This window comes from Dinoponera quadriceps, unplaced genomic scaffold, assembly GCF_001313825.1.
Source record: "Dinoponera quadriceps isolate SergipeBrazil2010 unplaced genomic scaffold, ASM131382v1 scaffold4444, whole genome shotgun sequence".
Lineage (NCBI taxonomy): Eukaryota > Metazoa > Arthropoda > Insecta > Hymenoptera > Formicidae > Dinoponera > Dinoponera quadriceps.
Window position 1 is genome coordinate 310769 of NW_014558991.1, and position 14378 is coordinate 325146.

The 14378-nt window shown below is 49.5% G+C and overlaps 1 protein-coding gene across 1 annotated transcript in view; it reads left to right on the forward strand.

The window, feature by feature from the left end:
- Positions 1 to 14378, forward strand: part of LOC106750086 (discoidin domain-containing receptor 2-like) — a 206020-nt gene that overhangs the window by 143262 nt on the left and 48380 nt on the right. Inside the window, exon 8 of the mRNA XM_014630167.1 lies at positions 8407 to 8614. Coding sequence (XP_014485653.1) covers positions 8407 to 8614 — 208 coding nt within the window. The remainder of the gene's footprint in view (positions 1 to 8406; positions 8615 to 14378) is intronic.

Below are 14378 nucleotides of genomic sequence, written 5' to 3' on the forward strand. Positions count from 1 at the left end.
CGTGCCCCCCCGCGCCCCCCCCCCCTCCCCACCCACGTCGTCGATCCGATGATCCGATAGGATTATGATGGTCGGCGGTGATTTGCATACAAGCTCGCGCGCGCGCACACTTTTATCGCGTATCGAAGTTATAATGCACTTCCCTCGCGGAGAGGAAGAGAGGATGCGAAGGACAACGAGGAGGAGGATGGGAGACCGATTCTCGGTCGCTACGACGCGAAATTAGCGATAATGCCCATTATCGCGCGGGATATCCGGTAGTGCGAGAAGGAAAAACGCGGGGATAAAGAGGCAGGCCGGGAAGGAAGGCGGATAAACCGTCGTCGGTAATCGCCGTATTACAACGGTCGTATCCGCGCGCTTTGTGACGTCACACGGAAAATATGGGGAGCTCGCGAGATCGGCGACGACACGCCGCGTACATATTGCATGTTTCATCATACCCGAGACAAATCCGCTTTAAACACACGCACGCTCGCGTATTCTGTCATATGCTACAGTTCGTTTAGAGGTCCAACGGCGCGTGCGGTGAAATATGCATGGGAGATTATTGAATGCTGCCAGAAACGGAGGATCCGAATTTTGATCCGGGTAAAATTGCCCCGAGTATAATTCTTCCGCGCCGGACTCGCACGGCGCGACGGCGGGGGAGGTGAGGTAATGGGCGTACGGAGACGCGGATTACGCCGGGATGATACTGTGTGTCGGCCGGAAATTCGATTAATAACGATATCCCCCTGATTGAGAAACATTTGCCGTCGATATCTTTCGTCGAGCTTATTTGTTTACCAGCGAGACGAAATTTCAATATTGACGACTCACGCGACCCGAGGAGCGTGAGTCAGCCCTCCTCGCCGATTTATCCGCTCGATCCGCTCGACGAATAATTTTCTCAATTGTTAATACTGTAAAATCTGTCATATCTCATACTCAACGTATCCCTTTGCTGCCACCATAACTAACAAATTTGCTATGCCAGTAAAATATTTGCTTCAATGTAGTGCTTATGTATATTTGTAAAGTGTGAAATACTTAAAGCATTTCGTATATATTATTGGCGAGCAACCAATTGTTTTCTTATGGTCTGTTATTGTAATTTTGTGCACAAAAGAAGGTTTTCTGCTGTTGTTTAAATTCATTTCGCAAGCAACAAAATCGGGGTTAACATATTTCGCGAGCAAATAATTAGAAACAAATTCCTGTAATGTTGTTACGCCGAATTCCATCGCTATTTATATATATTGTTCCACTAACTTAATCTTCTTAATAAAAGTATCATTTAAACGACCAGTAAAGCGAGAAATTTTAACTATGGCAACATTTTATGAACAAATAAAAATATTAGTTAAAATCGGTTCTGCTCATTTTATTCCGCTAACTTGTGAAACGCAGCTCGCGGATTCTCTGAATAGCAGGGCCGCTTTTGGGACTACCCGCCATTAGTTGGACCATTTTTCAACGTAGAAACCGTCACAAAACCGCCCAATGTTTTTCAGCGAGAGTTAGCCGGACGATTACCGGCGAAAATCGAAAAATTTCGCCGCCGTCCGGAGATAGAGAGAATAGAATAGAGATAAAAAGAGAGAGAGAGAGAGAGAGAGTGAGGTAGAATGCGAGGGGGGGGGGGCGTAGTCATGCGTGCACGCGTACCGCCATCGTGAATATTTCGCACAAAGCGCAAATACAGTCGCGAGCAATCCAGTATAAACGCGGTATACTCTTTGATGCTGGGTTCAGTGATCACCCTACCAAACATCCCCCATAGTATTCGTATTACGATTCAACTTCAGCCCAGATTCCCCCGGCGAATGCATATAAACTTTAATAGCCTGTTAAACGTAAATTAGAATGTAGCCGCGCGATGAAATTCGAGCGAGCGGGCTCGCTCGCTGTTGCGGGCGTTGGGAGGGCCGGAGAGGGGCCCAGGTACCAAGAGGGGGGGGGGGCGCCGGTGGTATTCCTTATCGCGGGGTCGCGCGAGCAGCACCCGCCGCGTCGGCGGGCAACATAAAAATGTGCGCACGCGAGATAAACCATAAATGGATTATATACTTTATAATCCGTGCTACACGCGGGTCGACTATACGACTACTATAACAATGAATCGGAATGGCGTTTACATACCGCGAAAAATCGTATAAATTCATACGGCGTATCGCGAGCGCGTAAAGCGCGCAATAAGTATTCGCGATAAACGCGGCGGCGGGGAACGCGTTTCAGTCTCTCGGCCGGCGCGCCGGTTATCGAAGGGTCCCGCGGAAAATGCGAGGAAATCCGACGTACAGGAGGACGCGCGTTCTCTCATTACCGCCGTCGTAAATCAATATCTTAGCCGCGAGTAGCCCGTGCTCGCGGAAGTACCGAAGCCTTCTCCGCGCGCGCATTGATACACCGAAGAATTATTACCGAATTTACGAGCGAGGCGCGTCCGGGAGGGAGGAAAAAAGAAGAGAGAGGGAGGGGAAGAAAGGGGGAGAAAGGGTGATAAAAAGCGAGCGAAAGCCCGCCGTCGCGGGCGCGCCGCGTGCTAATGGGTTTTCGATAACCAATTCGGATAATCGGCGCGCTGAAAAACCGACGGGACCGACTTCGGCTCTGAAGCCAATAATTACAAAGTCCCTCGCACGCGTATTAACGCTCCTCTGGCCGCTGCGAACCACCGGCGAACGTGCCGGGGTGGCGCGCCATAAATGCGCCCCGGTCTTTGATGCAGCGGTCGGCGGTCCTCCGGAACGGCCACGCGCCGACCTCTTCGTGGTCTCTCCGGGCCTCGACGCGGCACCTAACACCCGATCATCGTCCCCTCCTCTGGCTTCCCCTGCGCGTCGGAGGGTTTTATACACAGTCGGTGGTGGTGGAAGCGACGACGACGAGAACGTCGAGGAGGAGGACGATGACGAGGGTGATGCGCCGCTCGTAAACCTGAGCCTTTCACAATGCTGAAACGGATCCCTCTCTGGTGGGGGCACTCTCCCTCTCGATATCCCTGTGTGTGTCGCATCTTTGATATCCAAATAACATTTCCCCCTTCGAGCGGGGGAGCGCCAGCCGGCGAGACATGTCCGTCGTGAACGATAATAGACCGCGAAACGAGGGAGAGAAAGGGAGAAAAGCCGGCCATCAAAACGGGCTCGGTTGCGGCTCCGGCGGCGCTGGGAATCCGCGCGAAATCGCCTGCGCGCGGATCTTCCCTCCCTTTCTCTCGCGCGGAGGGTCGGGTAATTTTCCGGGGTAATTTTCCGGAGTACGCTCGTCCTGGTCGCAACGTTAATAAGCACGGGGGAAAGACGGATCTGCTTATTCGCGAAGAATGAATTTACCCGGGATTTCGTCGGGCAGGGTGCCGGCGAGCCGGCGGGCTCGTGGAGAGGAGCGGAGGAAGAGGAAGGGAAAAAGCGAGAGTTGTAGATGGATAGACTGAGAAAAAAGTGTTTGGCAACTGAAATCGCGCACAGTGAAAGAATTGTATAATCAGGAGAACCGTTTTTATAGTAAGCGTTATATGTATATCGCTTATAATTGCATTCTAAAATATAGCGTAACCCAACCACGCAGATGTTGGACTTCAAACACGGCTTGAAAAATCAGTAAAGAACGAGTAGAGAGGAGAGGATAGGGAGAGGCGGGGAGAGGGATGATCCGTCCGTTTGTCTGATATTCCGACGCCGGCGAGACGTTTCCTCTCATTCGGCGTAAGAGAACGGCGCGTCTCGTCAAAGTGCATAAATTCGCGTGATTGCCCGGGCCGCGTCGATGTAACGGTCTTCCGCGCGCGCATTCGCCGATTTTATTTACGAATGCTCTTTCCTCCCGAATCCGCTTCAATTTCGCCGGCGCGCTACGTGTTTGGCCGAACCAAGGCGCATTACCTATTCAGCGTAATGCATAAAACTCCATGGCCGGCTAATGGAACGAAATGGAATGTGTACGCGCTGTCATAATTATTCTAGGAGCCTCCCCTAATACAGCTCGAGCGGGCGGACGGGCTTGAGCGAGCGAGCGAGCAAGCAAGCGCGCTACCATCTCGTTTTTCGCGAGCCGCATCTGCAGCTCGATAACGCCCTGCCGATAAATTACATTTATCCGCGAAATTCCACATCCTCCGACTCGGGCATTTATTATCCTCCCTCCCCCGCTTCCCCGCACTCCGTCCCTCGAAGCGCTCTCCCGCGCTTCTTAATACCAAATTACGCACGAAATAGTCGAAAAATGTCGGTCGCGCGGATGTGCTCGCCGACGGATACCGTCAGGTTTCAGCGTCGAGACAATTCTCTTCCACCCCCCCCCTCCCCCCGACATACTTCGTCGTTTCACATAATTACCCGCGTTTTCCGGAGTACTTGCGATTCGCGTCGGGCGTATTTCTTTTTTCACTTCTTCCGAAACGACGCAGCGCGACGTAACGATGATGTAATCTCCGTCGCACCTGGAGAACCGATCTCTCTCTTTCAGCGCACTTTAAAACAGGATTTACCTCCGCATCGAGAGCGTTGCGCTTCGTTCTACATATTACATCCGATAAGCCGAGCGATTCCGCCCGTTCCGTCTGACCCCTCGCCACCGCGCCCACGTGCTGTGCACGCACTGCTGGGATATGCACACGCGTATCGCTATCTCACTCTCTATCTCTCTCTCTCTTTTTCCTTCTCGCTCGTATCCTACCAGACTTTCGGCAACAGCAGCAGCGGCAGCGTAGCACGGAGCGACCGTGCAAACGAGTTTTATGGCGAGCTATCTTCATGCACCACCTACACGACGCGCAAGGTGTATGTCGATACTACCTGGGCTGCCGTTACCACCGGGTTCCGCGTCTACCCGCCGCGCGTATCGCTCCCCGCCGCCATTGTCGCGAGATAAACCTCTGGAAATTGGATTTACATGACGCGGATTAGGATAACCGAATCCGATAGGCCGACTGCCTGTCTACCGCGTCATTGGAAATGCATTCCCGGCGCCCTTGCGCGACGGCGTGTGCAAAATACGAGACGAGAACGAGAAGACGCTCTCTCTCTCTCTCTCTCTCTCTGTGCGTGAGTGCGTGAGTGGTTGCGTATATGTGCGCGTATGTCGGGAAGGAATCCGCGACAGCGCTTTATTATCTCGCGTTCCCCCGTGTTCGCGCAGCAACGACGCCGTCGGTTTCCGTTGTCAGGCGAGTCGGCGGTCTCGGCGCCGTGGAAGCGATTAGGAACGGGTTAGGAGGGAAAGACTTCGCGGGAAAATCTGTCTTTGAACTCCGTCGGAGTCACGGTAATGCGAAACTTCCTCGATACGCGCGGCCTTGCCACCCGCGAGAGATTTCTTTTCTTTTCTTTTCTTCCAAAAGACACGTTTAACTCTCTCTCTCTAAATTTCCCGGAGTAAAATCTCGTTCGAAACAAGTGGAAATTCAGTTGAAAAGACGGCGAAGATAGTACCGTTATTTGGAGTAACAAAAGTAAACGTTTCACTTAAATTAAAAAATTCTTAAGGTAAGGTCGGCTTGTAAATTAATTTTCGTAGGAATTTTTTCAAGTTTTAGGCGGAGTATGCACATTAGATCCGCCCTTCAATTCCGAATGAAAATATTCACCCGGCGATTCCGAGTGGAGAACTCACTCTGTATGAATGAAAAGTCACTCGAATCTGAGCGACTCGGTTGTCGCACGGCTTTTCAAGTGGGATTTCGCTCGCAAAAGAATTTCAAGAGTACCCCGGACTCATTCCTCAATTTCGAGTGAAAAATATTCACTCGACGGTTCAGCGTGGGGAATTCACTCCGTGTAACTCTTAATAAAAAATCACCCAGGTTTCGGTGGCTCGGCTGTCGCTGGACCGTTCGAGTGGGATTTCACACTCGAAGAAATTTCGAGAGCAGTTCCTGAAGAAATAAGTGTACGCCCGAGGATATCCGTCGCCGGGGGTCTCCGTCGGCGGGGAGATTCTTTTTTTTACAGGTGGCCGTATCTTTATTATTAAATACATTCGGGTAAATCAAGTACCAAGAGAAACTTACTTTATCGCTCGGTGAACTCGCCCGATGGACGGGGGTAACTCGGTAACTTTTAGAGAGCCGTCGCTTTACAAGCTCTTACGTGCGGTTCCGCGCCGCTATATACCCTGACAATCAACTTTACGCGATATGATATTCCCCGCTCCAATTCCGGCGAAATACGGCACACACAGAATTCCTCGACAAATTACTCGGTTCCGCCAGTCCGCCGCCACCACCGTCGTCGTCGTCGGACTCGGCGCGTACCCACCTAGCTAGCTAAGATGGAAGGCATCCACGAGCGTGCTCGCGCGCGGCAACGGAGAGTCCGACGTCCACTTAAGAACCCCCCACGGAATTATTCAACATTAATCGAAACTTACGGAATTCCAGATTATCCGCCGGCGTCGCGCGCGCACCGTCGTCGTCGGAATATTCGGAATTTCAAATGGCCCGTGACTTATACGAATATTCAACAGGCACTTCGCACACTCGGCGCGCCGTTTGTACACGAGACCGTTTCGGGCAATCGTCTCCGCCGTTGCGCTTTCCCCGCGCAACGACGTTTTCGCAAGATGAAAACTCGATTACGTCCGCGCGTCACACGCTGTCTTCGCGGATTCTCGTCGCCCTTCCGCGTGGGAAGAAACGGATCGATACGAGGCTCTACGTCCTTCCACCCATCCATCCTACCTTTCCTCCTTCCTTCCTTCCTTCCTTCCTTCCCTCCTTGCTCGCTCTCCTGTCTCCGCGACGTCCGGCGAACTTCGACTCACGTGTCAACGCGGTGCGCGTAATATATTTTTACGTCGACTGTTTTATAAAGAGGAAAAAAAGGGGAGGGGGCGGAAGGGGGGGAGTAAGAACGGATCGTAAAGCTGAGATCGACGTCGAACGGCATGGGGAACGTGTATATATATATATATATATATATATGTGTGTGTTACATAGATGCAATCTCGATACACTTCCACCAACAAAAAGCGACCTCACGGATAATACCGCGCGGATAATAGTTGATTTATGGTCAGATCATATACTCCATCGAACTTTAGGGACACATTAAACTTTTATAACGTCCTCAAAGGCACCGGGCGGCTTCTCGCGAAAGAGAAAGAGAGAAGGGGGGGGGGGAGAGGAGAGCGTGATCCGCCCCCACTTTGTCGGTAAATCTTCTTCGAGCGGTGAGGTTTTCGAGTCGACTCTATCCATCAACGTCCCGCACCCACGCGGGTATCCATTTTACCTAATATCCACCGGCGTAATCCGTTTTATTCCATATCAGCCCGAGTTACTCGCTTAACCGTAGCAGAAATCATTTTTCCCCCTCGCTCCGGCCCGCCGCCCGTTGTCGTTCGCAGTTAATCACGCAAATTCGGCGATCGATGTCGCGATCGATTCTCCAGTAGGAAGCGGAGGAGGAGGCGCGATTTCCTCCAGCGCAATCCCCATCGACCCCAATTTCGCCGAGGCGCCACACACAGCTCTCTCGCAAGGGCTTGCATTCCGTGACGACGAAATTCCTTTCCTGTCAGGTCGTCGTCCGTGAATTTACGAGCGCGAAAGTAGTCAGCCCTGAAAAATGCTATCCGCGGTCAAAAATTTACGGGCGCGCGATGCGGTTGTTCAGCAGGTGAAAAAGTAGCTCGGAGAGGCGGAATAGGAATTTCGCTGTTGCGAAATATGTACTGTGTTTCCTCTTTCATGCCGACGAGGCACTCATGCGAGTAATACGTACGATAAATTTCGCCGGGCCCGCGCGCTTATTCATTGCGTAATTCGTACTATTATCCCGTTCGTCTTAGAGCTTAATAAATATCGCGACCCCGGCTTCATTGCGGCGACCCCCCGCCGGTCGCGCGTAATTACTTTCGCCTAATTACTTTTACTTGTTCGTACATCTATTCATGCGACTTTTTGGTGTGTGCTTTCGACACTTTTTCGAGTGGAATCCCACTTGAGAAGTAACGCGACAGCCCAGTCACTCGAGTTCGAGTGAATTTTTATTCCTGTTCAGAGTGAATTCCCTGAATTCTCCGAATCGTCGAGTGAATATTTCCATTATCATCCAAGTTCTCAGTATCGAGATTGAAGAGTTAATCTTCGATGTACACTCCGCGCAGTCGTGTATAATTTAATCGATTTAAGCATGCGCTCATATGAATTGGGAATCCACTTTAAGAGCGACGTTCATCTAATTTCGATTAAATTAGTCGATCTGACTGATAGCGAGTTGAAATATGAATATTTTCCTTTACCTTGTAAATTTCAGTGAAATATTCGCTCGTACGATTTCGAGTGCCAGTATTTTTATCGTTGCTCCGAGTGTATTTTCATTAATTTCCAGCGAGATTTCACTCCAAGAAATATGGAGAGCGCATGTATCGACCGAATCCTACTCAAGGTCCTCAACTGTTCCAACTCGGGTGTTACAGGTGTTCTCTCAGATCGATATCCTCTTCAGCATCGGCGGCAAGTATTACACGGGCAAGCCCATTACCTTCACATACATGGAGGACAAAATCTTCGAGTCCTCACGGAATGTCACGATCAAGCTCCATCACCGAGTCGGAAAATTCGTCAAGCTGCGACTGCACTTTTCGGATCGGTGGATCATGGTCAGCGAGGTGACCTTCGATTCCGGTGAGTCTTGTTTATTCTCTGTATATTTATATCTCGTGGTAAACAAGCGATATATGTTATCAACGTATCTCCATCAGATACACAGAAAAAAGAGAGAGAGAGAGAGAGAGGGAGAGAACAGAAAAGGTGAAATGCGTCTCTCTTTCGCGTTGAAAATCGTCTGTTAGTCTTTTATATAAACGGGAAAATTGTTCTCTTTCTCTCTCGAGTAACCATTAAGCTCTCGTCTCGCTTATCTCGACGCAGGAAATGATAACTCCTAATGGAACCCTTTAAAATGTAGGGAGCACGACGAGACGTATATCAAACTTAGAAAACTATGCGTCGCCCTTTTACGCGCCGCGCCGCAAGAGAAACACGAGGTCGTACGCGCACGGAAGCGTAATACATATGTCTTCCCTAAGAAATTTATGAAACTTTATCGCGCAGTCGACTCACGTGGGCGCGCCACAGAGTGAGCGCGATACAAGCGTGGTTGAAATTAAACAATCTGGAGTTCCCGTAATCGCGATCCGTCCGTAACGCAAACTAGGCCAATAGAAATTTATTTCGTCCAATCGGGAGAAAGAGAGAGAGAGAGAGAGAGGGAGAGCGCGGGAGAAACGACGCGCTAGGCTAAAAGAGACGGCGCGATCCGTCATTTAATTTCACTGAATCCATCATTTCTACCGCGTCCATCTACCCCCGTGACAGCTTCCAGCGGGACGTGCCCGGCCCGAAATTCTGGAATACATTAAAAACCTTCGAACGAGGATATATTTCCGCGCTGATCCACGCCACAACGGACGAAAACAATGGTCCCGGGGATGTGGGGGCGGCAAGAGGACGAGGGAAAAAAGAGCCGTGGGACGTCGCATCACGACGGAAGTAGGGACGAAAATTTCTGTTCGTGACGCGAAATCGTTTCGCGGTACAAACCTTCCCACCGCGCGGAGAGACGGCAAGCGAGAGGAGCGAGAGAGAGATAGAGAGAGAAAAAGAGAGAGAGAGAGAGAGGGAAAGAGAAAGAAAGACAGATATACGAGAGGACGGAGTAGAGCGAGAGGGGGCTGTCAGCCGATGCGGAGAATGTATTTCTTTTTGTAATTCCGCCATTTCACTCCAATTCGGCGCAACCAAACCGCACCGCGGCAACCGCTACCACCCTCCTTCCCGCTCGCTCCCTCCCTCACCGTCTTTGCTCCCCCTTTCCCACGGACGATCGCCGCCTGTCAATCATCGAAAAAATAAATCTCGAGCTTGATTCTGAGTGATACGCGCGCGGTAATTGACAATGGCTTATCGTATATCTGCCAAGCAGCGATTTTGGGGACGACGGATGCCGGACGCGACTAAGCGAGACCCGGCGAGGACGGGCGCGAGAAGCCGAAGAGGCATGCAAATAATCTATAACGCGTCTCCTTATGCCGCGTTTCCCCTCTTTCTTTCTCCGTCTATCCATCTATCCGTCCGCCCGACTCTCGCTCTCTTCCTCCCACCGATTTTGCGACGTCGCGCGCACGGAAGACTCGATTCGATTTGGTGTTCACTCGACAGAAATCGACTTCCCCGCCGTTCACGGGCGGGAAGACGCGGCGCGACGCCACGTGTTAGACAGAGGGAGGCGCTTTATCAGCGGAAATATAAAATCGCGGGCCGCGTCTCCATATCGAGAGAGGCAGAGCGAGCGAGAGAACGCGGTGCGATTCTCGAAAAGCGACGACACTCCCTCCTCCCCTTGTACCCCCGCCGCCTCGGCGGTTCCCAGCGTTCCGTCTGATTTAACGCGGATTCGATGGAAATCGCATCTTACGAGGAGTTTACCCGCGTTTACAGTTTACGGCGGCGCGACTGCCGAATAAAAGAGGATTTATAATCAGGAGACCGGACGACGCCGGCGATACACGCCGCGCGAGCGTGAATACCGCCCGCCGAATTCATAACTCGCCACAGCAACTGTATATTTTGTTAAATGGACTAAACTTTGTTTGATAAAATTGCGTTCGTTTAAACAAAATCTCGTTGATCTTACCACTTTTTTTCTTCTCAGTGTAGAATGATTTGTACTAGTTTCTCGACTGTATGCGTGTGTATAGCTAAGCTCGAAATCGTGCAACTTTCGATCTATAAAGGGAATAATGAGGGAATAGTGAAGAATATATGACGCGGTATGTACGTGGGAAAGACAATCGTGCGATTTTATCGCGATTAAATATTTATTCGTATGCGCGCGTCCACACGAAACAATAATGCATGAAAATCACTCTGTATTATATATCAGTACGAGTCGCGCGGTAATATTTCATATGGCTGAATCCGGAGTTGAGGCTGAGTTGTGAGAGAGAAAAGAAGGGGGGAGAGGGAGGGAGATAGAGAGACGGGGAGAAAATATCACGACGGAATCTGCGGACGGCCCGTTGTTTTTCCAAATCATCAGAAATTAAACAGCCGCTTCTCCCCTCCGGGATTTTCATCCACGAAATTTCGCCGTGCGCGCGCGCACATAATATCATCGTGCAAATTTAACGGCTAGTCTTCACGCGTTATTGATCTCGCGCTCGAAATTAAGGTCGCCGATTCTGGGACATCTCGCGTAATGGAGGGCGAAATGGGGTGAGGTGGAAGGGAGCGAGCGAACGATCGAGAGAACCGCGAGTATGAATATTTCCAGAACGCTAAAACAAGCGGAATCAGGTCGCGGGGATCTTTCGCCGTCTTGATTGTAGCAGCGACCGTGCGCAGCACCGTGCCACTGCTGACTCGATTTACGGTATCGTTTATGTTTATCTAGAGACGTCGAAGGAACAAATCCCCTGACAATTGGGCCAGCGAACAATTACGCTCGCGAAACTGCAAAATCGCGCAAAGTTACCTCCGCCTTCGGAGCGTCCCCGTGCGAATTTTCGAGCAAGCGTCGCTCCGTCACCGTCGCGCGTTAAGACGCTCTTCCGCGAAAACGTAACGACGAGGAGCCTTCCGTTTCACCCGGGCGAACGCGAGTCGGCAAACGAGCGTGACTAAGCGAATTCGTAAGATCCGCCGATTAATGCCGCGCGAGTAACACATCCGCTTACCTCGACGGAAGACCGGACGTCCGCTGTCACCGTCATTTTCGCCGAAAACGCGCGTTCTCCTCCGACAATACAGTTTCCTGTTTCTATGGAAAATAAAACAAAAAAAAAGAATCGTTTATATTCCAACGAAAACCGCGGCCGCGTCTCGCGTATCACTATAAAATATATCAAAATATATGTCCTCGCTCTCTTTTTTCTCCCCCCCCCCCCCTCGAAGCTATCAGATTGATCAAACAGTTCGTTCGCTGTTTTAATAATGTAACAGCCGCGCACGAAAAAAACAAACGGATTTTTTAATCAATCTGACACACAAGGGAGTGTTGCGAGAACAAAGGAACAAATGGAAAATCGCCGACATCCACGAGCATAACCGTAGCCGCGCGTTAAATGTAATAAACGCGGGACGCACGAGGACGAGCAGGACGATGACGAGCCGCGGAGGAGGATCCTCCTCAAAGTGCTTTAATGCCGCTCGCGCGCATCTCGTGAATCCGATTCATAAAAAATTACACGGTAATCCGAATCGGGGTCGCGCAGTGCGAATGTCAGCCACGCGATACGCAGCGAAAGCGTGGAAACGCCAGTCACGAGATCGCGATTATCCTTTATCTTTTATTTAGCCTATTCGAACCCGGTGACTGTTATTGGAAGATGATAGCCAGAAGTCGGAATTTTCTCGAACTTTTCTCCTTCGAATTTTGTTCAACTTCCAATTGGAATTCGCTACCTTCGGCCACTAAAAAGAACTCATTATCTTTCAAATTAGCCATTTCCATTCATTGTCTTCATTGAATCGTTCTTCATTTACAGAATACTGGTAATTAATTGTCCATCCTCATCTCACTGTACGCTTTAGATGTCTATTATCTTTACTATCTTTGTAATCTGTACTTTTTATCCTAAGTTTATTTACTTTTAGCTTTTTTCTTCTCTTTTCTTCGTTCTCCAGCGGCGATTGTCCGCACACAGTAAAAAATGTTATGTTGAAAACGGTCCACTGAAATTTTATGTTACTTTAACAAAGTGAATATATTAAAAAGTAACATGTTAACAAGGTGAATATGTTAATTTAACGTTTTATTTGCGCACCTTTCAACATATTCCCCGTATTAAAGTAACAAGGAAATTTCAGTCGGCTTTAATTTCAGTAATTTTTACACAAAATTTTTTACTGTGTATATTTATGTCATATCGCTGCTCTTCCAGGAATTATTCTAGAGCATAATAAAGCAGACTCTTTTCTGACTCCATAAAAAACCAATATAAATTTTAATGTTTGCTCTTTCCTCTCGTACGATTTCATCATCTCTCCAGCTTCTTGAATATTGACTGACAATTCGCCGATAATGACTGATAAAATCGCTTGTACTAGTCACATATTCTACTCTGTAAATACTTTGTACTTATTACTTATTTTTCTTTTCCTTTTTTCTAAAAAGAAAAAAAAATAATAAAATTACTGTTACTATTATCATACCAATTTCTTTACAAGATGCACATGATGCTCCATCAGTTGTATCGATAGTGTAGGACGCACATGGTGCGCGTCGGTGTTTCGAGTAGGTTAAAGTCACCCTTCGCACATCTCCCCTACTTCGTGTCGGGAAAAAGCGGGAAGCCGCGCATGGAAACGGGAAGCTCTTTCTCTCGGAAGCAGGTGGGCGAGAGTCGTCGAACGACCGTGGCGCGATGCGGAACCCTCGATAAATTCGATACACGGGATATGCGTGGTCCGCGAAATCCGAGAGAGAAAGAAAAAGACGGGGAGAGAGAGAGAGAGAGAGAGATGCCGCGCTTCTTGCGTTGCTTTTATGAAGATTCGCGGCGTGAGCTCGCTTTATTCGCGCATGAGCGCGTACGCGACCTTAGAAAAGTTTCACGTTAATTGTACCGCGCGATTTTCCACGCGACGCGAGCAAGCGAGTCTCATCCCGAACCGTTTTAAATCTTCTCCTCCGCGCGCACTTTGCGACGCCCGCCGACGGAAAAAGATTCTTCACTCTGGAAAATGAGTTACGAGCAACGAGGCCGTAATATGCGAGTAAAATTCCGAACCGGTGCGACTGTCGAAAGAGGGAAGGATGCTTCTCTACGTCTTCCCGCTCTCTCTCTCTCTCTCTCTCTCTCTCTCTCTCTCTCTCAGCTAAATGAAAACACTTCCGTCAATCAGGAAAATCGCACGTGTTTCGCGCGTGCATTTCCCGTCGCCGGAGATATAAAATCGGAAGAGCGTGCCTTAATCGCCGCGTATTTCGTTATTTTGGGCGAACCCGGATGGAATAGAACGGGAGAAAGACGGATTCTCCGGATTCGACTGAAATTTGTAAATTCTAAGGCGAACCGTAATCTTCGCGTTGTAATGAGAAATTATGCGAGATGAACTAATGGAAGATAAGAACCTCCCCCGCTCTTATTCATAGTATTTACGTACAAAGGGTCGTTTGTCGAGGGGGATTCAGCGACGCAGCGACGAGATCATGAAGCGGACTACGAAACTCTTTGCCCGCTTCCTCCTGTGCTCCATCCTTTTTCCACGTCAAAGGATATATGCAAAAACGCATGCCAACCGCCTCCCTCTCTCTCTCCCTCTCTTGTTGTCACGAGTGTATAAAATACAAAATCCACGGTGAGTCGCTTTAAGAACGCAAGGTTAACGCTGAGATACCGTTCAACGGCTCCCAACGCGGTCATTACGGTAATTTAATCATGTC